We start from the raw sequence: 26,189 nt of genomic DNA, 5'->3' as shown, positions 1-26,189 counted from the left end.
GCCTGGGTTCGACTCCAGCCCTTTGCTGCATGTCAGTCCCTCTCTCTCTCCCCCTTTCACGCTTGTCTGTCCTATCAAATAAAGGCTAAAAATGCCCCAAAAAATATCTTTATTAAAAAAAAAAAAAAAAAAAAAAACACCTTCTCACAAGGACTCACCACATCCTTCTTCATCTGACCCGTCCCGGCAGTCTCTCTCTCCGTCACAAACATGACTGAAGAGAACACACTCTGTCCCATCTTTACACAGTCTGGAGCCCATACGACACTTCAGGACGTTGGCTTGAGCTGCTGGGGGAGCTACCCTTGCACAGTTGACCTCATCTGAGCCATCGTGGCAGTGAGAGCGACCGTCACAAACCAGACTCTTTGAGATGCAGCTCCTGCGGTCTTTGCAGCGGAAGTCAGCTATGAAGGGTAAAAGAATAGTGAAAGACATGCCTGGAACTGTATCAGATTTACTTCACATTTACATAATGAATTCCGACACTTTCAAAGAACCAAATACAATAACTTAATGACTTACTCTTGTCAGGGCATCTCTTCACACAGTTCTCATCAGATCCATCAGGGCAGTCTCTCTTCCCATCACATATCTGTGTTGGCTTGATGCATAAAGAAGAATCTGGGCACAGAAATGAAGGGCTGGTGCAGGACGGCTTGGTGGGAGGCTGAGTAGATGGCTCCACTGGTGCAGGAGATTCATTTAAGTGGAGATTTTCTGCAAGAATGGTAGAGTCAGTGTGTGCAGCATGTAGAAATATTACACAAAAGCCCCTATCACATTTATTACCTTTGTAAACCCTTGAATGAATACTTACCACATCCTTCTTCATCTGATCCATCTCGGCAGTCTCTCTCTCTGTCACAAACGTGACTGAAGAGAACACATTCTGTCCCATCTCGACACATTTTGGAGCCCATACGACACTTTATGACGTTAACTCGAGCTGCAGGAGGACTTGCACTTGGACAGTTGACCTCATCTGAGCCATCGTGGCAATGAGAGCGGCCGTCACAAACCAGATCTTTGGAAATGCAGCTCCTACGGTCTTTGCAGCGGAAGTCATCTGTAAAAAAGTTATGTAAAACAATCAAGCTCACCAAGTTTCAAGACACTTTGAAAGAAGCCATTTTTACTCCACATTCAAGGCTTACTTTTAGAGGGGCATCTTTTGACGCAGTTCCGCTCATCAAAGCCATCGGGACAATCTTTACGCCCGTTGCAAAACTGGCTTGGAGAAATGCAGAGGTGAGCAGCAGAATTGGGGCAGAGCACAGACGGGCTGCTGCAGGCCGGCACAGTTGGAGCAGGTGGTTTGTTGGCAGGTGGCATTTTGTTTGGTTTTGTTGGAGTCATGGTCTCTTCTGTGGCATCTTGGGAGATACAGCAGTAATCACACAGTAAAATTAAACCAAAAAAGAAGTTTAAATTAGTATGTTACATACGCTACCACAGACTTAACTGCAGTCTTTTCCAATAAGTGAAATTACATTTGGAGAAACTCACCACATCCTTCTTCATCTGATCCATCACGACAGTCCTTTTCTCCATCACACACATGGCTGTATAAAACACACTCAGTACCGTCTTTACACAGCTTCGAGCCTGTGCGACACTTCAGGATGCTCACCCGAGCTGCAGGAGAAGCTACAGTTCGACAGTCGACCTCATCTGATCCATCCCGACAGTCCCTTTCCCCGTCACACACATGGCTGTATAAAACACACTCAGTGCCGTCTTTACATGGCTTTGAGCCTGTTCGGCACTCTAGGGTGTTAGCCTGAGCTGTAGGAGAACCTGTGGTCGGACAATCATCCTCATCTGATCCATCCTGACAGTCCCTTTCCCCATCACACACGTGGCCGTATAGAACACACTCTGTGCCGTCTTTGCATGGCTTCGAGCCTGTGCGACACTTCAGGACGTTTGCCCGAGCTGTAGGAGAACCTGTGGTCGGACAATCATCCTCATCTGATCCATCGCGACAATGAGAACGACCGTCACATACCAGACTCCTTGAGATACAACTCCTTGAGTCCTTGCACTTGAAATCATCTAAGATTGGAAATTAACAAAGAAAACAGAAGATTACGGTAAAGTTAAAGTTATCAGTCAAGCCTGTGGTAAATTTGTTCACCACTCACATGGTTTAAGAACTGCACGCAGTGGTTAAACAAATCTAACAGTGATGTTGATACTTTACCTTTAGATGGACATGTCGTTACACAAGCATCCTCATCATCTCCATCAGGACAGTCCTTTTTACCGTCACACAGCTGGGCTTGTGAAATGCAGACTGATGTGTGTCGGCACAGCATAGAGGGCTCATTGCAGACTGGAGTATCGGGCACTAGTTAAAGTTAAAATAATTGGAACTGAGAAAATTAAGTATTTCAGAGTAAAAATCTATGGCTTTCATATTATTTCCTCTGATAATGATCCCTCTTTAATCAAATCAGAAGCGTTTCTGTGTGCTCTTGAAAATACTTGCTGTAAACTGGCTAGTTGTGTGCAACTGTGCAGCTAAAATGAGCCATGACAGTTACCAGAGATTGACAAAAAGTTGGCACCTCAAACAGAAATTTCAACAGAAAATCCAAGAAAAATAACTAACAGGACTCAGACTGACCTATAGGAATGTCCATCATTGCAGCGATCACACTGAACACATGATCTCTCACAATCATCTCTCGTATGAAGCTCCCATCACGCCGGTCCCACAGTCTCATCACATCATCAGAGAGGGTCAACAGGAAGGGCTCAAAGGCAGCTACGACTGAGCCCGAAATGTTCCATCTTCTACCAGCTCGATGGCTCTTTTCCTGCAGCAAACTCATCGTTGTCAGACCTGCAAATGTGAGAGCAAACTCATTTACCAGGCCTGTACCAGAGAAACATTCACTCTCAGAGATGATAAATTAGGTCTGACAAACCATCCAACATCACTAGATTAAAAAGGTCTTGATTGTTGCAATCTCTGCACACAAGGAGGTTCAAACCCCGCCAACCTGGGTTTGAACCTTATATTTGGAATAATAGTGGAATGTTTGTGTGCATGTTAACATAGTCACATCTTGTTTCATAATGCACACTTCATCTTCTAAAACACTTTCTATATTTCAGTGCTTTGCAAACAATTCAACTTGTATTGCTTCAAGCTCTTACTGCTGAGTCACAGCTGGCGAGCTGAACATTTCATTTTATTCCATCTTATCTACAGATGTAACACACAGACCTGCTCCTTTTGAGTTCCAGAGCAGACTATTTGCCCTGAGGTCGAAGGCGATGTTCCCCGTGACTCCTCCTGCTAACTGCAGCAGCTCTTTGGCTTTGCCTCCCATCATGCTCATGCTGAGGACTCGGTCTTCCTCCAGCCAGAGGATGCCACCCCTCAGCCAGTCCAGATACAGGTCTCGAATCTCCTTTGTTGTGTGGTACAGCTGCTGTGGGTATCGGCCGCCGGCTGTAGTGGTGCCAATGCTGTTTTGCTCACATGACACCCAATAAATGTTCCCTCTCCTCTGGTCTACTTTTATCAGACAAACTAAAGAGACAAAAAGAGGAGTGTGAGTTTGCAGAAAGCTGTAATGAGACCAAGTAGCCAGCTGGTTTATAGCTTATCCAAGAGGCACAACACCAAAAACTAAAATACAGCAAGACAAAAAGCCAAACGAGAGTGAATCTGGGGTTGGCTTTGACTTCCACTTTTGCTGCATCATAAACCTTTAGTCTATTTAAATAATTTAATTTTCTGTCAGTTGACTGAGTGATAATACAGTGACTATTGCTCTCTTAGTTGTCTGTACAAGCCAAGGAAAACCCAAAGCATTAACCTGGCAAAGGCGTAGGGACCACCTCAGTCTTGACCTGAGTTAGACTGGTGCGTTGGATGTGCCCAGTTTGGTTAGCCCAGTACAGCCAGTCTCTGTACCAGTCCAGATCAAATGACAGGATGCCGTCATCAGTGGAAAACAGCTGGACTTTTGTGGACTCTCTGCCTTTAAACTCCAGCAGGTTGATGTTGCTGATGGTAGCGTATATAAACCTCGGATCTATGGGACAAAAATGAGTTAACACATTTTAATGATGCCTTAAAGGACTACAGAAAATTACTGTTAATCCCATAATGGCATGAAACAGTCTGGCAGGACTGGGTAAAATTTATGTTACTTAAGTTCAGGCAAGTCAAAACAAAGTTATGGTGAACCTACATTCACATGTCCCATCAAGCAGCAATACTTTGGAGTTTGGACAAGAGCAGGTGAATCCGACAGGGTTGCCTTTAGTTAGCTGGCAGAGGTGACACAGACTCTTTGTACATGCAGAAGAACCTGATTGATGACAACAAGGCATTTTGAAATGTGAGTACTCTCTTTAGGTGTAGAAGAAACAACTATGACGACGACTTACAGTGGTCATCATAGTTATGACCATATTGCACACTGATATGATCAGTGCTGGTGTTTAATGACTTTGTTGGCGTCTCGTCATCGCCTCGTCTAAGTCATGGAAAAAAGTAATTGGCAACATATTTAGTCATGTTTCATTACCAAAATTAACACTGATTGGTACTGTAATTAAAATGAATTTAACTGGGTGCTAATTAATAAGGATCATGACATCTATTGTCAGTGGAAATTCAGAGAAGGAAAACCACTACCATTGAATAAAATGTTCCAGTAAGTACCTTGAGGCTGCTGTAGCTCGTGGTAAACAGCCAATATCGGCAGTGCGGCTTTCCAGAGAAATTGCTTCTGGTTTGGTGTGTTCTGGGGAACCTGCCACAGTCCTTTGTCGTCCACCCAGTAGAACGAACTTTCAAACACAGCCAGGCCGAGAGCCGGTCTCCTGTTGAACAGTCCTGTGAAGGAGTAACGACCGGTCCCGTCCATCTTCACCGTCTCTATAGACTGAATAAAATGCTTTGTATTTATGTTGTTGTGGCCTTATGTAATATTTCAAAATAATAGTAGTGATAGTAAAAAATAGTGAAAGATGAACATTTTGATTTTTTCCTCCCCGATTTGTGACGCTGCCTATGGATGACAACGCCCTTAGCATTCGCCTATACTGCCTACGCTATGGGCTGGCACTAATTCAACTCATATACTCCAGTGCATATGTGTCTTTCTTTAACTCACTTTCTTGAGGTCGCTGATCCAGTAAAGCCTCCTGGCAGCCACATCAGCAGTGAGGCTGTGGGCCGACTGAGCAGTGAGCACAATCAGAGGGCTTCTCTCCGACCCATCCATCCATGACTTCTCTATCGTCACTCTGTCACCTTGGCCAGCATTGATCCAGAACATCAAGCTGGGAGACAGAGCAGAGAATGACCTGTGTATCATCATCTCTTTGGGTTCATGCATGCCAGTTAGATGTTCATGTGTGCTGTGTACACACAGTAGCTCATTTCAATACTAAATTATAATCAGTTTCACCAGGTTCCACATACTGCCCATAAAAGTGGATGTAACATATCAAATGAGATTACTTTAAATCCTGTGTAGCAGACAGACTAAAAGCAGCATACCTCTCCACAGGCACAAGCACCAACTCTGATGGGCGGATGTGTTTGCTCAGCACTGTCGTGTAACTTTTGCCATCAGCTCCCTGCATGTAGATCGACTCTGTCTTCAGATTGGTCCAGAACAGGTTGCCATTCAGCCAATCACAAGCTAGACCCTTGATTCCAGGTTCCCCTGGGGGGGAAAAAAAAAATCAATCATCAATTTTTTGTTAATAAATGTTGCTTTTTCTTCAACAGATGTGGTCCACATTACAATTTATTTACATGACGTGAATATCCCAACATGAAACTTCCACAAAATTTTGCAGTTCAGTCTAGGATGAGACATGGGATGCAAATTTGTGAGGGAAGCACAAACCATTTGTAGCACTGCACCAAATGGTTCGAAGGTTCAAAGCTTCATTCATTACACTGACGTTCAAATTCTGAATCAACATTTGAATGCTGTGCGGCCTATTTTTAATCATTTTTTTCATGGCAATTCATTCAGTTTAAACTTGGTATTTCTGCACAGTGGCAGATCAAATCAGTTTATTAAAACGGAGGATTTTGTTCAAGGATTTGCTTTTCAGGGTCAAGTCGTCATAAAACATGATGATGGACATTCAAAGCTTCACTCAAAAAATCCCCATAGAAGCTTCAAATATTAAAAAAGACATTTGGCACAGCCCTAGCTATTTGCTGTTTTCTTGTGATAAACTGAAAATTGAAGGTGTTTGAAGTCTCATTAAAAGTCATTTGGAAGATTGCTAAACTTGTGACGGATGATCACAAGTAGACATAGCTTTAATTTAGGGGGACACAAGCCAAAGGGCTTGGGAACCACTCTAGTAGACTATCAAAAAGAAAAACATGCCCATGGTTTCCACACATTTTTTCCAATGAATTTTGAAAATGTTTGCATAACTTTTCTATATTATTTCACCCAATAAATTTACTTAAGTAGTTTTAAATAGGCAAGCAGATCATTGGATGCAGCAACAGACTGGTTTAGCATTCGTTGAAGTTGTCCTCCAGCTATACAATGCTTTTCATGCAGGTAGAAGCGGTAACGTTTTCTGGCCTGGCTATGGCAGACGGCAAAATATGTGCAGAGGCTCAGTGTGTTGAGCGACGTTTTGGTTGTCTTAATGTTTTTTCCTTTTATTATGGCTGACCAGAGCTGCTTCCACCATACTGCTACAATCAAGTTTTTTTGTGCAGAGCCTTTGGTCAGCCTCTCTCTTGAGTCATGTAGTTTATTTGTTGTTCAAAAGCCATACATTATTAAATGAACACAGTGATTTACACAGAGGAAAACTGCTGGTGCTTCCTATCATGTGATACTACTGATGTTTAAATAGTCACACAGGGTAGCACTAGATTTTAAATCAGTAATCAGTATTTCACATTAAGCCAGACATGTTTTGGGATTTTCAAGAACATATTTTAAGCAAATAAATTGAAAATTTTCCAAATCATTCTGTTGATTCCAAGCAATTTCCAGGCCTGGAAAACATTTCTTTAATTTCATGACTTTTCCAGGAATTTCATGACTGTGGTAACTCTGGATGCCATGACATCTTTACATTGCCAATCAGTGTGGCGACAGTATAACTGGTTATTTCATGTATGTATAAAACCAAAAAGAAAAAAAAAAATCCAACATTTTGGGTCAACTAACCAGTGTAGATTGTCCAGCTGTTCCGTCCATCACTTTTGATAATGCTGCCATGGTTGTCAGCCCAGTAGTACCAGCCTCGGGCAACGTCAAAAGTCAAGGCCACTGGGTCGGGCACTGGAGTGTGGATAACTTCAAACTGTTGAGTCTTCACATTCAGCAGCCCGATAGATCTCCTCTGCACTGTTAGCAGTCTGGTAGTGTTACCTGGACAAGGACATAGTGTGAATATTTAGATTAGAGCAAGTTTCACCTTCTGGTACTTCACCATCCCTTACTATATTTGGACAGAAAAAAAACCCCAATGACAATGCAGTAGTTCAGTTTTGTCCAACATCTGAAGTCACAATCTCTACTTTGATGTAACCGGATTGACGGTTTGTATTTGAAGTTACATCTTTGATCTTTTTGAACTTTTCTTTCTTGGTTTTGTCATTAGCTCAGTCACATCAAAGTGGCCCATTAACACGTCAATTATCTTTTGTCCAAGTGCACTTTGTGATGTTTGTTGTTGGGTTTGATCTTCTCAGAGGATGAAACTAAATCCAGAGTAGGTTAACATCATAAGCTGAGGACCAGCTCACCAACACTTACCAGCATCAGATCTGTACTTGCCTGCTGGTCAATGTGTCGAAGTATCCTGCCTTGTACTCAGTGTTATCCCTGGCTCAAGATGAGGCTAAGTTGGTACCAAAGAACTAGGAGGAAGGGCTATGACATGTTTATGTTGATCACATTAGATCTGGACAAACACTGAAAACTCTGCTCATTACCTGTAGCTAGACATGTGGAGCCTCCACTTAGTTTGAAGCCTTCTCTGCAGTGGCAATAGTAGGATCCGACGGTGTTAGTGCAGTGATGCATACATGGGGCAAAAGGAGGGGCACATTCATCCAAATCTGAAGAGAGAGAGAGACAGAGAGAGAGAGAGAGAGACAGAGAGAGAGAGAGAGAGAGAGACAGAGAGAGAGACAGAGAGACAGAGACAGAGAGAGAGAGAGAGAGAGAGAGAGAGAGAGAGAGAGAGAGAGAGAGAGAGAGAGAGAGAGAGAGAGAGAGAGAGAGGGTTTTAGCCTCATACGCATCAACACCCGATTTCAAAACAGATGATATATATACAGATACAAAAGGAAGCTTCTTTAAACTCAGCATGCTCTTTAATGGAGAACTTCACCTGCAAAATTACCACTTGTTTATCAGTTGTTCTCCCTGTGTCATGCTGACTTTGTGAAGATAATTGTTTTGTTCACATGCCTCCAGTGAACGAAGAATTCAAAAGCAGAGAAAATTAGAAAGTCAATAGTGTGTTACCCTACACACCGTTGCAGACGGCTCCATTGGGAGAGAGTTTATATCCAACAGGACAGGCACACAGAGCTCCCCAGGGTTCATCAACACACACGTGGCTACAGCCGCCGTTGTTCATGGAGCAAATACGACCTGCAGGAGGGTGCTCAGCATTACAGAAATCAACACACTAAAAACATTAGGTTGAGACTCATCAACAGTAGTTGTGGTAAAACGTTAGTTTGTTGCTACAGTTGCTGTCATTGTAATTCAGGTAAATCTGCCCCAAACGTACCGCAGGTTAGTGGCTCATCACTTCCATCTGAGCAGTGAACCGTCCCATCACACCTCTGTTCAGCAGTCAGACACGTCCCATCAGGACACCGGATGCCATCCGCAACACACAGACCTAGAAGAGAACAGACAATAAGTACTCATACCCTGAGTTAGAGGCCATCTGTTTGTTGCCTCTCACACACCTATCTTGACTCTGTGTTCACTCTGCCTCCACGATCATGTTGGGCTAATTAATTAATCGAATAATAATGGAGTTATCACACTGATATGATAAAATTCAAAACGGTAAAACAAAATATGAATGATTCCAAGCAATATCACCTGGCTTGTCAGTGTATATCACATTATGGTCCACATCAGTGTGAATATCTGTTTATGTGGTAGCGTGCAGATGCAAATCATAGTGATAAAGTTCAATATTATTTGTCTTTAAAAGTGTAAATAAAAAAACTTCGGTGTAAAAACCAGCAAAACATCCAGTGTATTCAAATAAAAATGCATAAAAATGAATGTAAACTGTTCTGCACATTTAAAATGACTGCACCAAGTGACTGATTAAAGGGGTTAGTTCACCCAGATTACACATTGAACTTGTCAGTAACGACTTCCCGCTCTGAAACGTGGATGTAAAGACGTCTCGATCTTGTTGTAATTTGTTGAATTGTGGATTTTTGTCATCATGCAGGGGTTGTGATCATGTGAGCTCGAAACCTTTTACATCACCTTCAGGTGTTTGGCTATTTGGGATCTTAGGATCTTATATTCTGAAAGATTTCATTCTGAAACACAGTAACGCAGTCACTCCAACTACAGGAACAACAACAACTGATTCATCGTTAGACTGTTTTGGTAAAACCATAAAATTTGCTGGTTACAGCACGACAGAAATATTTTTGGTGATATGTTTTCCTTCCTTTGCCGTTTTAAATTTGAAAATAAAATGTAATAAAATATTTTTTAAAAAATATCCAAAATACTAAATCTATTTTTATTTATGTGAACTGTTGTTTTGTTTTGTGAACTGTTTCAGTTTTTAAATTAGTTTTCTTTCAATATGAATTTGGCAAAGAAATTAAATAAAATACATTTTTTGAAGATGAGGCTGCACTGAAGACATTTCAGAGATGGGACACCTGGAAAAATAAAACCAAACCTATGTATATTGCTACAGTAGACGCAACAAATGAATATAAAAATTTAAAATGTTTTTGTAAATTTGGGTGCACTAGCTCTTTAAATATGCTTCACTCTGTGGTGCCCTACAGTCTCACAGACTGACACTCTGTTTCCTGTAGCCCAGCATTCAACCCTTCATTTTCCTCACCACAGTTCTCTTCATCAGAGTTGTCCATGCAGTCATTCAGTCCATTGCAGTGCAGCTCTTTGGGGATGCAGATGTGGTTTCGACAGGTCCAGTCAGAGTCCAAACAGCCCTCTGTTGCTGCACAGTTCTCCTCATCAGAGCCGGTGGGACACTGTCTTTTTCCGTCACAGCGGGCCGATGCATCAACACAGCCAACAGAGTCCACACAAGGAAACTGTCCCAGCGGACATTCAGGAGAGCCTGGGAGTGCTGAAGGGAAGATACATTTTTTTTTATTTCATTTTACACACATTTTATCTTCTGCTACAAAAGTTCTGCACAACAAAAATTCTATTTCTTAGTAGCTGTCTGACTGACCTTTGATCAACACAACCAAATACACCACTGGTAACATGACAATCCTAAAGGAATACGTCACTCATAAATCGACCTTGTGTATATCAGTTAGTCATGCTGTGTTATCTTGAATCCATGACAAATGTTTTTCTCACATGCCTCAACGGAAAACACAGCAAGCATATTGATTTATTGATTGATTGGGGACCACATTTACTAACAGTAGAACTATATCAAAACAACTATTTACACACCCTCAAGTGCTGAATGGGGCAATTTATGAGTGCCAAGGGTTAAGAACAGTTGTTTAACACAGGGACAGGAAGTACACCTACCAGTGCAACCCATTTCATCTGATCCATCCAGGCAGTCTCCACCTCCGTCACATCTCCAGACATCGGGGATACAGTTTCCATCATCACACTGCCACTGGCCCTGATGGCATCCCAAAGTCTGACCTATACAGAGAGAGACCAACGGTTAGCTCAGAGAATATGATCGGCCTGTCCGAGGGTGTAGGTTTCGTTCCAACATTGGTCGGACACATATGAAACATGGGGTTTGAGGGTTGTCTGGCAGAACATTTTGAGCATCAAACGCTTGATTTCCTGCATTCTGGTGAATTTGATGCATCAATTTGTACTGTTTCTGCATCAACTTATGGTGTAAATGTCTTTATTTTTATCAAAATAGAAGTCCTCCTTTGTCTAAAATTAGACACCACTTTATAGATCAGGAAGACAAATTAAGCTAAATACAAACAAAACTGTAAAATAATGGTCGATTTATTCCACCAGGACTTATTCTAGACAAGAAAAAACACAAACAAACTTATGTAGCGAACCGAATTACTACTGACGTATAAGGGCATTTTCACATGGCCTATATTTCTTTTTAAACAAACCAAATTCAGTCCCCATAAAGTGCACTAAAAAGTGGACCAACAGAAAAGGGACTCAGTTCTTTTTGTGTTCACATCGTAGTTCATTTGAAAAAAGACTCAGTTCTCTTTCTGGTCAACTTCAGCTCTGATGACACCTCAGTCCTTTCTGTCACACTATAGGCTATATGTAATATATATATCAACGTAGTTTATATTTTTATTTTGATGTGGCACTGCTGTGCGATTATGAAGCCCCTCGCTTTCAGATGAAAGTAAAACTGGAGGAAAACTTTAGAGTTTCTGTGCTGTAGACTGTTGCCGTTTGATGAATTCTACATGCCAAATCTGGAGACGTACAGTATCTTCCATGGACCAAACTACTCTTTGTCCTGCATCCTAGCAAGTGTCACAGGCTGATGTGGATTTGTCTGTTTTTTTCAAGTGTCCCATTGCAACAGCATGTGGTCTAGAGGGCTAAATACAAGGACAGCGAGCAAAACGAACCTGGAGCACTTTGTGTTCACAAGGCACAGGCTAACTGAACCGCACTGCTAATTTGACGCGAACCGTACTCAGACCACGGTTCGCTTCAGAGGGGTCTGAGTTCTCTTGGAGTGTTCACAAATATGCAAAAAATGCTGAGTCGCTGCTCTAAGTCCGTTTAGAGGGCTGAAAAGGACCAAGTGTGAAAACCCCCGAAGAAAAACCACGGATAAGAAAGACCAAGGACATTTTTTGTTAACAGGGTGTCTACAGGTATTAGACACTTAGATTTACTGCTTTTTCAAACCTTTTTAAGACAGTGTTTAACCAAATTAAAGGCAGAGTTTTGGACAAATCATTTTTCTCATTCAAGCATTGCAGGTAAATTTAAAGCATATAGGCTACATGTAGTCCAGTGCAGAGGTGTTAGAGGGGTGAGTTAGGTAAAATTACATTTTGCCAACAGGTGAGTGCAAATATAAAGTTTAAAGACAGTTTTGGGTTCAGTGATAGGTATTTGTAGCATCAGAAATGTGGACTATCAGCAGAAGAGCTTGACTCATTTGGACTAAAGTAATTATAATATGAATACAGTCAACTAGATAAAATGTTTGCAGCAATTAAGACTTCGCAAATTTTATTTCAAGACTAATTAAAGTCTCATATTTGCGAATCTAAGACATTTTAAGACTTTAAGTGCCTGCAGACAACTCGTCACCAAATGTTACCCTAGGCCTTCAAAATTAATAACAAAGGAGAGTTAGCTAAAATAGCCTGGCTACATTTCACATTAGTTTTCCCAAAACAGGCACAGAAACAGGGGAAAGGCTAAATTACTCAAACTCACAAACTCACTCACAGAAATTCCTACACAGCCTGTAACCCTGAACCCGAGGGGTCCAGGAATGGCCGCCATGTTGCCTCCTTTATGCTAACATCTAAAGTAGATGTCAAAGCGCCCCTGCATGTTGTTTGACATTAAGTGAACACACTGGCTTGAATTAAGTCATTTAAAACGTCTAAAACAAATGTTACCTTGGGAATATCTCAGACTCGCCAGAAAAACCAAACAAATGAGCTGGCGTAAGTCCATATCGGCCCGCGCGGCTCACCGTCACAAGCCGCTGCGTCACCTGAGAGGAAGTGCTTTAATCAGCTTCTACTGCTGCACGTGCGCGTGCCATCAGACATGCCTCACTCGGCTTCCGTCAACGAAAAATATAATAAAATCCGTTATTTAAAACACGTTAATAATGAAATTCAATGTGTTATGTCTTTATTTAACCCGTTTTACTGTGTTTTGCCACTTTTATTTATTTATTTATTTATTAATGCATGTTCCACGCATGTACGTCATTTTGCGGTTTGCGAGACGTTCACGGCACACCTCAGATGTAGGTATTAATGTTTTTGACAGTTGATGATTTACAGTGTTTCCGACAGAGATCAAGGCGTACACTTAATGTTGCTGCGTATTGGTGTTACACCCACCTTCAGTGCATCTCAGCGAGGTGATTTTTGGATAAATCTGGCTCCTTTACGCACGGAACGAGTCACAGTAACAAAAAGAAATCAAAGCTTTGTAGTTCGCCACCAGCTCTTTCTTCTCTCCTTGGATGTCAAGCGTGCAGTTTGACTTATTAATGAGCGACCATCAGCTGCCGTGTCTGACGTCATATTGTCCCTTTGATGCTGCTGTCAGTCACAGCAGATTGCTAATGGTTCATGAAATCTTTTCATTGAAGCTGTCCAAAATTTCCTGAATGTTACAGCTCACCCAAATACTGATTTGCATTTGATGAGTGAATAGCTGCTGATGTTATACATCCGCATTCATTGCTCTCAGTGAGGCGATGAGACGGTGCGCATTTTGGAAAGCTTTTGCGCTTTTACGCACGGAACAAACTACCGTAATTATTCTTTTATCGATGCTTTGTCTTTGAAAACAGTGCCCACGAGTAAAACTGACAGAGTACCCAGCCAACATTTGTATGTGGGGCCATGTGGTAGTAAATGGGCTGAAGAATTAGCCCTATATAGGACTGTCCACGGGCCCCATACTGTCCCCGGGCCCCATACTGTCCCCATGCCAACCGCCCACATGAGTGGATACCCAAGTGGACCTCCTGGTTAAATAAAGGTTAAATAAAAAAATAAGAAAAATACTACTACAGTCTACAGATAGTCTCCTACAAAAGTCATGCATTCAAAGCGTTACATAGAGAAGTACAGGATTATTAGCATCAAAATATATTCAAATATGTCGTGAATTTTAGTCATAAATGCAGCATATGGTAAAGGTGGAGCCTTTACACTTCAATATAAAATATATTGATGCCATGACGTGACACTTTGATGCTGCTGCTTTATTTCATTCATCCACCAAGTGATTTAGTGATAAAAAAAATAATTTAACTCTTGTATTACGGTTCAAACTCGCTCCTATTATCACGCGAAACCCTGAGTGTGCAGCAAACTGCAGTTCAAAACAAAAGTTTGTTTCATGTTGTGACAATAAAGGACTTTCAAAGACCAGGACTAATTTACCTCTAATGGATTTTTTTTTATTCTGTTCACACATCATACTCATCAAAAAGCACCAAAGCTTTGTAGTTCGCCATCAGCTCTTTCTTCTCTCTTTAGATGTCAAGTGTCCAGTTTGACTTATGAATGGGTGACGATCAGCTGCCGTGTCTGACGTCATTAATGTCCCTTTAATGCTGCTGTCAATTACCGTGGCATATATGAAATATTTTTTTTTCCTTTTCATTGAAGCTGTCTTAAATTGTTGATTTATATAATTCACCTAAACATTTTTATGTAGCATAAACACCTGCTGTTGAAAATAAACTTTATTTGTTTGGCACTTTCCAAAACACAGATACACAGTGCTTTAAGAGACAAATAAAATAGTATACACCATCAAGATTAAAACAGCAATAAAAACATTGGACATAGGTTAAGACCAGATAAATCAGAGTGTGTAATAAAAATAAATAAATAATAAAACTGATAAAAGGATAGAAACTAGACACACAACAGATTTACTGTAAAAAAAAAAAAAAGTTTGCTAACCTCAGTGTATATGAATTTAATTATTACCATTAGCTGCATAGATAAAAAAAAATGAATCTAAAAAATTAGAAAAAATATCCTGACATTTTGCTTATTTTTCTAGTGTGTCATAATATGATTATGTATTTTTGATAATTTATTATTCATTATTTTTTATTATTATTATTTATTTATTTATTTATTTATTATCTCCGGCTTAGTTCCATTTTTTTATTATTATTATTTTTGTTATATTAGGAAACACTTTATTACCTTAGTTAGTTTATAGATTATCCGAATAGCCTCTTTGTTATATATATGTATATTTATAGTATTTATTAATATCTAATTAGCAGCAGTGAAAATATTAAATTGTTTATAGGTAAATATTAAATTTACCTAGTATGCGAGTATACGTTATTGTAAGCTCCTGTAACCCTTCAAAAAGACGAAAGTGCAAAATATATAGTCAATAAAAAATGACCAATAATTAAAATGCAACACAGAACATATTAAGATTTTTTGTTTTAAATGTTATTTTTTATTTTATTCATTTTTTGTGCCAAATATTAACCTTGAAAATCCTCTCTTGATTTTATTTTCTGTACTCTGTCCCAACAGAAAAATATGGAGCATATTGAGATTTTTCAACATATTTCTATTTTTATTTTATTTATCTATTTAATTTAATTTGTATTTTTTTTAATGCATCAGAGTTGTGCCAAATATTAACCCTGACAATCCCCTTTTGTTTTATTTTCCTCACTCTGTCCCAACAGGCTCCTACAGGTCACGACCTGCGCTACAGAAAGTGTTTTCTGATTAACTCCCGTTACTTACCCATTAATCACAGCGCAGTTACGCAGCTCATAATCTCCTTAACTAATAATATTGTCCTGGCTTCTTATCAAAGGGATCTTTAATACACACACAACAACAATCAGCATGCTGCGCGTTTACACTTTTTCACCCTTCGTTCACTACAAAGACAAATTGGTTTCGATACACAACGACCTTGTCACGTTTAAGTCTTTGAGCGCTCCCGTGGATCACACACGCCCTCAACCCATCTGCACCTTGACAGATCTCTTCAAAGGACGCGAGGAGAGAGGGGTGTGATTATAAATCCAGGTCTCAGCATCTCACCTGGAGCATTTGGGAATCTACCTGTGGAAGAGACAACACCACACCTGGGAATTATGAAGGGACTAGCTGTGGATTTCTCTTTTGCGCTTCTTCTTCTGCTGGTGGATTTGGTTTTGGGTCTCGCTGCGCAGACCTTTCCTGGGATGCATCCTGACGCACTGCTCCGTGGGAGTGCCGGGTCCAGACGCACCGTGCAGAGGCAGCAGGGCAGCAGGCTGCCCCTCTACATGATGCAGCTCTACCGGACCATGCTGACCGAGGACCGGGACAGGACTCCGGCTGCCAGCCTGAGCCACATCAGGGAGGAGGACAACCCCGGGCTGCACGCCTCTGACTCTGTCGTCAGCCTTGTTGCAAAGAGTGAGTATCCATGTCATTTTTTATGACGTGGCTGTGCAGTTTTCCTATAAAGTTATGCAATGCACATTCAGTTCAAAACATAAATAGTGTCTATAGTTTCCTTTGACATCTCCCTACAAAAGGTGGATGCTGTTGATTTATTTCAGTCCTCATTTGTCTAATCAAACCTGATGCTGCATTTGAGTGCCTGTGCAACTCTCTATCACCTTTACAGATGATGTCAAATGTTAACCTTCACTCTTCTTTCTTTCAGGCTGCCTGCAGGTTGGCAACAAGTGGTCCATCACCTTTGACCTCTCCTCCATGTCTGCAAGCGACAACATCCAACTGGCTGAGCTCCGCATCCGCCTCCCTGCCTTCTCAGAGTCTTCCCACGCCTCAGTGGACATCTACCATTCCCACAGGGACGGATGCTCTGGCATGCACTGCCCGGAGAACAAGCTTCTCTTGGGCCGCCTGAGAGCTCATCCCAGCTCCATGGTCTCCCCTTCTTCCTGGAAGGTGTTCAACATGACGGAGATGCTCAGTCGCTGGCTGCAGCAGGAGCAGTCCACACAGAGGATGGAGGAGGAGGTGGAGGAGAAGCAGGAGGGAGTCCAACACTCTACAATCGACCGGGTCATGATGGTGGTCTACTCAAAGCAGAACCCAAACAGCCAGCGAATGCCGACACTCATCCGCACAGCAGAGCACTCCAAGTACGTCAGCCTGGACCGGGAGCGAGGGGCAGCCAGCCTTGGGTCCAGACCGAGGAGCCGCAGGTCCAGGAGGCACCATCACGCTCATCAGCAGAGACAGAGAGTGGCTGGAGCTGCTCCTGTCAACAAGCCCACAGAGGAGGAGAAGAAGGGTCCTCTCTGCAGGAAGGTGGACATGATGGTGGAGTTTAAGAAGCTCGGCTGGAGCGAGTGGATTGTCTATCCTAAGCAGTACAATGCCTATCGCTGTGAGGGGAGCTGTCCTACACCTGTGGATGAGACCTTCACTCCAACCAACCATGCATACATGCAGGTAAGTCTCAATTTAAGACAATGTCCTATACTTTCACTGCACAGTATTTGCTGCAACAGGACATATCTATTACTTAAACACTGTGATCTAATCATTCGTTCTCTTCTCTCTCCAGAGCCTTCTGAAACTTCACCACCCAGACAAGGTGCCATGTGTGTCCTGTGTGCCAACACGCCTGGCTCCGCTCTCCATGCTGTACTTCGAGAACGGGAAGATGGTCATGAGGCATCACGAGGACATGGTGGTGGAGGAGTGCGGCTGCCACTGAGCAAGAGACCTGAAAACCTTTGGGTTAAAGGTCAGATAGACTGATGCTGCTGCTGAGCTGTCTGCCCAGACGAGTCTACAGCTGCAGGACTGAACGGCTCAGAGGCACAACGTGGATGGATTTCCACAGGCACTTTGCAGAGACGTCCAGTTTGACACTGTGACAGAGGCTGCTGCTGCAATGCAGGACATAACTGAAGGGAACTACTCTATATCCTGGACACAGCTCTCAAAAGTTTTAAATTATTGCTACCTTTTGAAGGAGATAATGTGACCTTAATTGTGTCTTCATTTGCAATTGGATGAGCTATAATTCATAAGGACTGATAATGCTGATAAAGATGAAACAAGGTGAGGACAAGAGCACAATATGGTCACTGACTGAAGCACTAAAGATTCACAGAAAGAGTTTTATGTACAATCTTTATGATAGAAGACTGAATTTTTTTTAATGCCATTGAAAGAACAAATGCAAATGTGAGAATGGTGTGAGCGCTTTTAACTTTATTGAGATGTTTGGGTCACATTGACCTGGTTGTATGTTTGCTATGTACAATAATACAATAAATTATTTCTTATCTGAACAAAGTGTTTGATGGGTTTTTATTACAATGTTTAAACAAGAATATAAATCAAGCTGCTCTTTTCCCTTTACTGTATGAGGCTTACAAAAAGAATCTTTGCAAAAGAGATACAAAGGCGTAGGTTTTGAGGATCCTTCATACTCCCTCAGAATATTTTGAGCATCAAACACTTCATTTCCTGCGTTCTGGTCAATTTTATGAACTGATTTTCGCCTTTCTGCATCAATTTAGGGTGTAAAAGTCTTTAATATTGTCAAAATAAAATTCCTCCGCTACTTTTATGTTTTTATTGGTTGGGTCTCAAAAACATATTCTCACTCCGACCTCATCACATATTGACGTTTGGTCATGAACTTTCCAGGTCGCGATATGACGTGCGAGGCACCCTGGGTGTGTTGGTTGTTGACGTTCTGGGACGCCGTGTCAACTTCAGCCTGTTACATGTATTGTCTTCTTTCAAAATACACTTCAGTTTTCACAGGATATGTACAGCTTGCATACAGTCTCTTTCAAAATAAATGTACTATGTCAGTACAACACTGCAAATCGACATTTTTTTCCTTCAATAACAAAGCATGCTGTTATGTTCTGCCAATACACACGTGGTGGGGTTAAGGAAAAAAGAACAGGGTTTACAATCCACACTGGACTCCCAGGTGAACATCTGTGGCTGTTGGATCCATCCACCATCCCTCCACCCGCCCTATTTGGACTTCTGCCGCCTTAACTTTCGTCCTTGTCCTGCCACATTTCCCCAACGCTGCTGGGTGCCATTTAACTATAACAACGACCAGTTGTGCATCATTTTTTGTCGGTGTCTGACACCAGAAGTCACTGCCATAGCGCAGATTTCAGCAACTTTTAAGTGAGACCAGGTTGGTTTTAAATGTAGAAGGAAACATATCCCCTGCATCCTCCTTAACTTCAACACCTACTGTAACATACCTAAATGTAATGCAACCATCATCAATATTATCAGTAACTCAGTAACACCTGCACTTCTGCTGAACTTTCTTCAGATCCTGCACCTGACTATTCCTTTAGACAGTTGTGGACTTGTCCTTAAATATGTTTTGGTTTTACAAGAGAAAAGACTTCACGGATGAGGACTGACTGTTGTTTTCCAGCAAAAAAACAAAACAAAAAAACTTTAAAAATACATCCCATGCTGCCTGTCCACTACCAAGCAGCAGGCCAACAAAGTAAGCAGCTAGCTGTTAAACACAGACCACCCTGCTCACTCCGCAGTCGTCAAAATCCGGCGCTTGGGCAGTGACTTGTGGTGTTAGAAACTGACAAAAAAAGCCATCCTTTAACGTTGGCATGGTACATGGCCAGTCACTGTTATAGTTTAATGGTGCTCAGCGGCATCAGAGGGAAACATGGCAGGACATAAATGAAAGTTAAGGCAATGAACGTCCAAGTAGGGAGGGTGGGTCAAGCATACACCGACTTTCACCTGGGAGAGCAGTGTTCGTGTCCTGCAATGTGTGTTAGTTGTTGAGGGCAAAAAAACATCAATTTACGTTGTTTTACCGATGTAGTGCGTTTATTTTGAAAGAGACTGTATGCAAATGCTAAATTTCCTGTAAAAACAGAAGTGTATCTTGAAAGAAGACAATGCATGTAACAGGCAGAACTTGACACGGTGTCCCAGAACGTCAACAACCAACACACCCAGGGTACCTTGCATGTTGTATGTGGATGTAGAAAGCACATGACCAAGCGTCAATATGTGTCGAGGTTGGAGTGAGAATGTGTTGGCATCAGATGATTTACTCAGGAGTTTGTGAATACAACAAAAAAAGAGCTAAAAGGAGAGTGAGTATTGGACATGCACTCAGAAACATGGATGCTAATGTAGCTCTGTACATGCTGGATGTGATCTGTTTGCTATTAAACACGCCATATAAACTTTAAAGGTGTTAACATGTCAGTGTTGTGTTTACAGCTTGTTTCTCTTGTTGGCTAAGCATGTAAAATCTGAGATTTGTCCCATGCCAAAAGGTCAAATTTACATGTAACAATTAAAAAGCTTTTCAGAGGAAAGATATTAGGGTGTTTTGGAGCCATAAAACAAAGCATATCTAAAAAAAGATACCATGTGAGTTACACAGGAAAGATGATTACAGATTTCTCAACAGAATTCCCAAGTTTTAATAGTTTTACTTTCCACAACACAGCTCATTAATTTCAGTAATTTATTTGTTTAACAACGAAAGTTATAAAGACATGTTTAAAGTCAACAAATGAGTCAGATCACATAAAATATTTATGTTTAATTTCAACAAAACTTTGACGTACTTGTCAAATATGTCACAGATCATACAAGGTCAAGTATATCCAAAGTAAAGAAACATTTTAATGCATCACTTTGTGTTGTTTGATAAGAGTACATCACTTTAACACATGTTAAGCTTTAGAAAACAAATGCCATCTACAAATTCAGAACAAATCTGAAGCTGGGTTTCACAGTTCAGTAAGACTTCTCATTAAAGCTGAAAATGTTTTTATCTCCGATAAAAAAAAAAAAGCAAAGAAAATGTTAATTTCTTTTATCCTCACAGCTGACTTTGTTCAGATGTCCATTTCAAACTGGGCATCTTCAAGAGAAAGAAAAGACAGTGCAGATGAGTAGAACACATGAACACAAGAAGGATCGCGGCTCATCTCTTGTGCACATTTTAAATACGCATTTACCTGTGCTCTCCTCTGTGTGCAGGTTGTGGTTGGTGTTATTGCTGGGTGTCTGTTCAGGCTGCTGTGTGTCACTGGGTTTGAGTGGCCTGGTGACTCCTGGGATGTCGGGCAGATTGGGAGGCGTACGGGCCAGAGGAGACGTCCGACACTGCAGCAGGAACTTCCTGTCGTAGATGATTCTGGTACCTGTAGGAAGCAGCAAAGGAAAAGTTCATGTCAGTATTTTGACAGTAAAGCACGGTAACATTTTAAGTGATCAATATTTGCAACAGCTGTGCTCATACTGTACATTAAATCTTGTGGAAAAGTTTATACTAATGTCAAACTTTTTTTTGGTTACTCTACCATAGAAGCTTGTGTCAGTTTTACCTAAAAATAAAATAAAAAATCATGTGCTAACCTCCACATTTAATATTTGTTTCTGGTATAAATGGTCAAATAAAAATTTGAAAATAGACATCAAAGAATTATAACTAGTTAAAAAAGAAAATAAATAAATAAATAGGGATACAATTAAATTAAAATAAATTCAGCTGCTAACACTGACAAACACTTGTCACTCATTTAAGCAGGATAAAAAAAGAAATTTAATTTTAGCTGATTTAATAAAATTGAAAAAAATTAAACAGGTAACCAAAGCACAAATATATTTAAATTAAATCAAATACAGGAGCTAACACTGATATTTAAAATGCTGTGCACGGGCATTTTTTCTACTATTGCTATTTAACACTTATACTTGTTTAAATAGGTAGGAAATAAAATAAAAATGTAATCTAATTCATCTAATTCAATAAAATTGACTAAAATTCAACAGCTAACCTCAACTTAAGATACTTGTAACTAGTGGAAAAGGCATACAATCAAATTAAATCCAGTAGCTAACATTGCCATTAAACACTTGAAACTACTTTCAACAAGTAAAAAAAAAAAAGTAATTCAATTTTTATCTTATTTAATAGAATTCAACAAAATTCAACAGCTAACCACAACATAAAAAGGATACAATTAAATTAAATCAAATTAAATCCAGTCGCTAACATTGCCATTTAACACTTGTAACTTATTTAAACAGGTAAGAAAAATGTAATTTAATTTGAGCCAATTTAATACAATTCACATTATTTCACATAAAATACTTGGAACTAGTGGAAAAGGCATACAATTAAATCAAATTAAATTAAATTTAGTAGCTAACATCGCCATCAAACACTTGTAACTTTGAACAGATACAAAAAATTTAAATTCAATTTTATCTAATTTAATAATATTCAACAAAATTCAATAGATGACCACAACAATAAAAGGATAGACTTAAATAATACTGAATTCAGCAGCTAACATTGATATTTAATACTTGTAACCTGTTTAAATAGGCAGGAAATAAAATACAAATGTAATATAATTAATCTAATTCAATAAAATTGACAAATTTCAACAGCTAACCTCAACATAAAACACTTGGAACTAGTGGTAAGGGCACACAATTAAATTGAATTAAATTAAATTCAGAAGCTAACATCGCCATCAAACAATTGTAACTCGTTTGAACAGGTAAAAAATATAATAATAATAATAATAATAATAATAATAATAACAATAATAATATAATAATTCAATTTTATCTAATTTAATTATATTCAACAAAATTCAAAAGCTGACCACAGCATAAAAAGGATACACTTAAATCAAATTAAAAAGGGTAAAAAAAAGGTAAAATAAATAAATAAAATGTAATCTGACTCACGTAATTCAATAAAATTCACTAAAATCTTACAGCTAACCTCAACATGAAACACTCAAAATGAATATAATTATAAATTTATGAAAATAAATAGTTTAAAAGTATAGAATAAACACATATGAAGCACCTCCACAATATCAGGAGGACCTACTATTTCTCTGTCAGAGACTGACTGTGTTTTACAGTATACACGTCCATACATGTCCGTGACCAATGACCTATATTCTGTCATCCCTATCAGAGCCGCTGACGCACCGTCACTGACCCACTTCTGTTTTATCTGCGAGTATCTGTCCCACCTGGTGATGTTACAGAACACAGTATCAGTCTTGATGGACATGTGCGCTGTGCGTCAGCTTTCTCACAAACACTGTGGGAAAACATTCGCTGCTTTACTTTTATCACCACGCTGGAGACTTCCCAAGGACTCAGGCTCAAAGATGTTTGAGTCAAATACTGAATAAATGGGTCAAACAGCTCAGCGTGTTGATCAGAGTGAGAGTCCTGGGCTCCGAGCCAAAAATCATATCAATTTATGTTGCTTTTCTAACACATGAAGTCATTACTAGCTCTTTTCCCCCTCTTTAATATAACCAGTGTGTCCTAGTGGGGTCAGCATCTAGTAAACATGTTGCTGCAGCTCAACAACAGTCTGCTGTAATAACAAGACTATAAATAGGACACTATATTTGACCATTCAGTCGTGGATTGTGTAAGAAATCTGCTGCTACAGGCTACTCACTCTGAATTCAGATATATGGTGTACATTACTGATGACATGACTGATGCCAAAACTTGTAATTGTTTATTCACATTAAAGCCCCTGAAACAAGAGCCTCTTATTCTCTAACTAACAGACATCTCCATGGGGCCCTCAAAGAAGGAAGAAGGCTGCGAGACACTCTTAATCTGGTGCAAGCTTTAGTTTGTCTGTCAGTATGCAAACAATACAAGCAGGCAAAATGCTCACTTTCTATATAAACCTAAGAGGAACATAGGAAAATAATCATGTTGCATGATTTGAGTGCAGAGGACTGCTCGAATAAGTTTCCTTTAACCTGGTTAACTGCTGGTCTTTAGCCTTCAGGATGCAGCCACACTGTCAAACATTAACAGGACACAACACAACTGCAGACAGGACCCATAGTCTGGCTCTCAAAACAGCTTCCTTTACCTGTTTTCACACCAATGAATAAAAATAATAATTCAAATTAAAAAAAAATTAAATAAATAACTGTCTCCAAAGTGTAACAAAATTAAAAACCAAAGTGTAATATTTAAATTTTATTCAATTTATGGCCTAATGGAAACACAGACACCAAAGCTAACTAATGCTGTGCGATGGGGGGGATATATGTGAAATATAATTCAACTTTTAGGGTCATAACCTGTCTCCACTCCACTGCCTGTCTCTGCATCAACTTGGTATTCTTCAAGAGCGCAGGTTTCACTTCATCATTGGGGGACACACATCTAAAACGGGGCCATAAAATTTTGTGCATCCAACACTTTTCCTGCATTCTGGTAAATTTTTATACACCAATTTATGCCTTTTTTTTGCAGCATTTTATGGTGTAAATGTCTTTAGGTTTTGTCAAAATAAAAGTCTGCTTACCTATTTATCTATTCTTTTATTTTTATAAAACTGAATATATTTTTCTAAATTTATTTCAACTATTCAGATGTGTGTATTTCCTTCTCACGCATATTTACTTATATTATTATTTATTATTATTATTATTATTATTTTTATTGATTATTCTTTACCAATATGTTTTCTCATTGGTTGAAATATGTTTATTTATCATGCCACAGGCTGTTTTTGAAGGTGCAGTCATCTAACAAAAAAACAGAACACTTTGCAACTTCGATGTGACGAAAGAACTGTGCTCCATTTTTTTCTAAATAAAAATTTAAATAATAAAAAAATAAAAATAAAAGTCTGCTTTGTGTTTTTATTGAGGAAGACAAATAAATAAATATTAAATATTGATGGGGTGGTGTCCCCCTGTGTCCCCCCTGGAATCTACGCCTCTGGTGTTCTTCAAAAATCCCTATAGATCCTTTAATTTTAGTGTAAGTGTCACTTTAAATCTGTTTACTCATATTTTACAGGCCCTTATCTAGTCTTTGTGTCTCTCTTTTATTACTAACGTTTTAGTTTTCATAATGTCTAATAAAACTGTATTGAATGTTTTGCGTGTCACCTCCTGGCGTGGTGCTGAACAGAGTCCCTCCGGGAGTGGTGGAGTAGTCCTGGGGCATATGGGCTGCATCGTGGATGGCGACCCGTCTGACGGCCGGGATCTCCCGGCTCCTGGTGGTCTGACCTCCCGCTGACATGTCTCCACACACCGGCTCGGTTTAACAACACACACTGGAGAAAGTTGCGGTGAGTGTGAAAGACGTTACGAAGCGACAGACCGCACAGAAATTACCTTGTGGCTCCACGTGGTGTGTGGACACATCCAAAACAAGCCAGGGTCCTCCTTCAAAACAACACGTGGAGAGGAGGGCTGTGATTGGCTGGAAGCAGGGGGCGTCACAACACGTGCGGGTTGTAGTTTTTCCTGATGTGCAGGCTGCTCTATCGAACACAGATCACACTGATATCCAGCATGTTCAGTTTGAAGCAGCAACAGAGAGATATTAGGGACAAGAATAAATGATATGTCTTCTCTTTCTCTCTCCACACACTCACTGGCCACTTTATTAGGTACACCGTGTTAGTACCAGGTTGGACCCCTTTGCCTTCAGAACTGCCTTAATTCTTGGTGTCATAGATTCAACAAGGTGCTGGAAACATTCCTCAGAGATTTTGGTCCATATTGACATGATAGCATCACACAGTTGCAGTGAACTCATTGTCATGTTCAAGAAACCAGTTTGAGATGATTTGAGCTTTATGACATGGTGCGTTATCCTGCTGGAAGTAGCCATCAGAAGATGGGTACACTGTGGTCATAAAGGGATGGACACGGTCAGCAACAATACTCAGGTAGGCTGTGGTGTTTAAACCATGCTCAGTTGGTACTAAGGGGCCCAAAGTGTGCCAAGAAAATATCCCCCACACCATTACACCACCACCAGCAGCCTGAACCGTTGATACAAGGCAGGATGGATCCATGCTTTCATGTTGTTGACACCAAATTCTGACCCTACCATCTGAATGTGGCAGCAGAAATCCAGACTCATCAGACCAGGCAACGTTTTTCCAATCTTCTATTGTCCAGTTTTGGTGAGCCTGTGTGAACTGTAGCCTCAGGTTCCTGTTGTTAGCTGACAGGAGTGGCACCTGGTGTGGTCTTCTGCTGCTGTAGCCCATCTGCTTCAAGGTCGGATGTGTTGTTGGTTCAGAGATGGTCTTCTGCAGACCTTGGTTGTAACCAGTGGTTATTTGAGTTACTGTTGCCTTTCTATCATCTTGAACCAGTCTGGCCATTCTCCTCTGACCTCTGCATCAACAAGGCATTTTGACCCAGAGAACTGCTGCTCACTGGATATTTCCTCTTTTTGGGACCAT

The 26,189-nt window shown here is 40.3% G+C and overlaps 3 protein-coding genes across 4 annotated transcripts in view; 1 reads left to right on the top strand and 2 right to left on the bottom strand.

The window, feature by feature from the left end:
* Nucleotides 1–12,967, bottom strand: part of lrp13b (low-density lipoprotein receptor related-protein 13 b) — a 40,469-nt gene extending 27,502 nt beyond the window's left edge. Inside the window, exons 1-20 of one of the 2 annotated variants that reach the window (XM_033646380.2) lie at nucleotides 12,836–12,967; nucleotides 10,770–10,892; nucleotides 10,099–10,347; nucleotides 8,773–8,886; nucleotides 8,511–8,630; nucleotides 7,964–8,089; nucleotides 7,194–7,397; nucleotides 5,534–5,702; nucleotides 5,145–5,313; nucleotides 4,691–4,913; nucleotides 4,215–4,334; nucleotides 3,837–4,055; nucleotides 3,239–3,547; nucleotides 2,633–2,851; nucleotides 2,207–2,353; nucleotides 1,510–2,058; nucleotides 1,158–1,376; nucleotides 821–1,069; nucleotides 526–720; nucleotides 159–407 (exon numbers count right to left, since the gene is read on the bottom strand). In XM_033646380.2, the coding sequence (XP_033502271.2) occupies nucleotides 159–407; nucleotides 526–720; nucleotides 821–1,069; nucleotides 1,158–1,376; nucleotides 1,510–2,058; nucleotides 2,207–2,353; nucleotides 2,633–2,851; nucleotides 3,239–3,547; nucleotides 3,837–4,055; nucleotides 4,215–4,334; nucleotides 4,691–4,913; nucleotides 5,145–5,313; nucleotides 5,534–5,702; nucleotides 7,194–7,397; nucleotides 7,964–8,089; nucleotides 8,511–8,630; nucleotides 8,773–8,886; nucleotides 10,099–10,347; nucleotides 10,770–10,892; nucleotides 12,836–12,893 (4,030 nt within the window). In that variant the 5' untranslated portion in view covers nucleotides 12,894–12,967. The remainder of the gene's footprint in view (nucleotides 1–158; nucleotides 408–525; nucleotides 721–820; nucleotides 1,070–1,157; nucleotides 1,377–1,509; nucleotides 2,059–2,206; nucleotides 2,354–2,632; nucleotides 2,852–3,238; nucleotides 3,548–3,836; nucleotides 4,056–4,214; nucleotides 4,335–4,690; nucleotides 4,914–5,144; nucleotides 5,314–5,533; nucleotides 5,703–7,193; nucleotides 7,398–7,963; nucleotides 8,090–8,510; nucleotides 8,631–8,772; nucleotides 8,887–10,098; nucleotides 10,348–10,769; nucleotides 10,893–12,835) is intronic. The other variant, XM_033646381.2, reaches the window with a different exon arrangement.
* Nucleotides 12,968–15,960: 2,993 nt separating this feature from the next.
* ndr1 (nodal-related 1) lies at nucleotides 15,961–17,639 on the top strand. The gene is made up of 3 exons (XM_033647762.2): nucleotides 15,961–16,360; nucleotides 16,614–17,371; nucleotides 17,487–17,639. The coding sequence occupies exons 1-3, from the start codon at nucleotides 16,054–16,056 to the stop codon at nucleotides 17,637–17,639; spliced, it is 1,218 nt and encodes a 405-aa protein (XP_033503653.2). The 5' UTR covers nucleotides 15,961–16,053.
* A 2,847-nt stretch (nucleotides 17,640–20,486) lies between these two features.
* Nucleotides 20,487–25,155, bottom strand: LOC117269441 (eukaryotic translation initiation factor 4E-binding protein 2-like). The gene is made up of 3 exons (XM_033646455.2): nucleotides 24,874–25,155; nucleotides 20,923–21,108; nucleotides 20,487–20,825 (listed from the first exon to the last, which is right to left on the bottom strand). The coding sequence occupies exons 1-3, from the start codon at nucleotides 25,007–25,009 to the stop codon at nucleotides 20,800–20,802; spliced, it is 348 nt and encodes a 115-aa protein (XP_033502346.1). The 5' UTR covers nucleotides 25,010–25,155; the 3' UTR covers nucleotides 20,487–20,799.
* Nucleotides 25,156–26,189: the final 1,034 nt, after the last annotated feature.

This window comes from Epinephelus lanceolatus, chromosome 19, assembly GCF_041903045.1.
Source record: "Epinephelus lanceolatus isolate andai-2023 chromosome 19, ASM4190304v1, whole genome shotgun sequence".
In the NCBI taxonomy this organism is placed as follows: domain Eukaryota; kingdom Metazoa; phylum Chordata; class Actinopteri; order Perciformes; family Serranidae; genus Epinephelus; species Epinephelus lanceolatus.
This window is presented reverse-complemented; position numbering and strand designations above follow the sequence as displayed.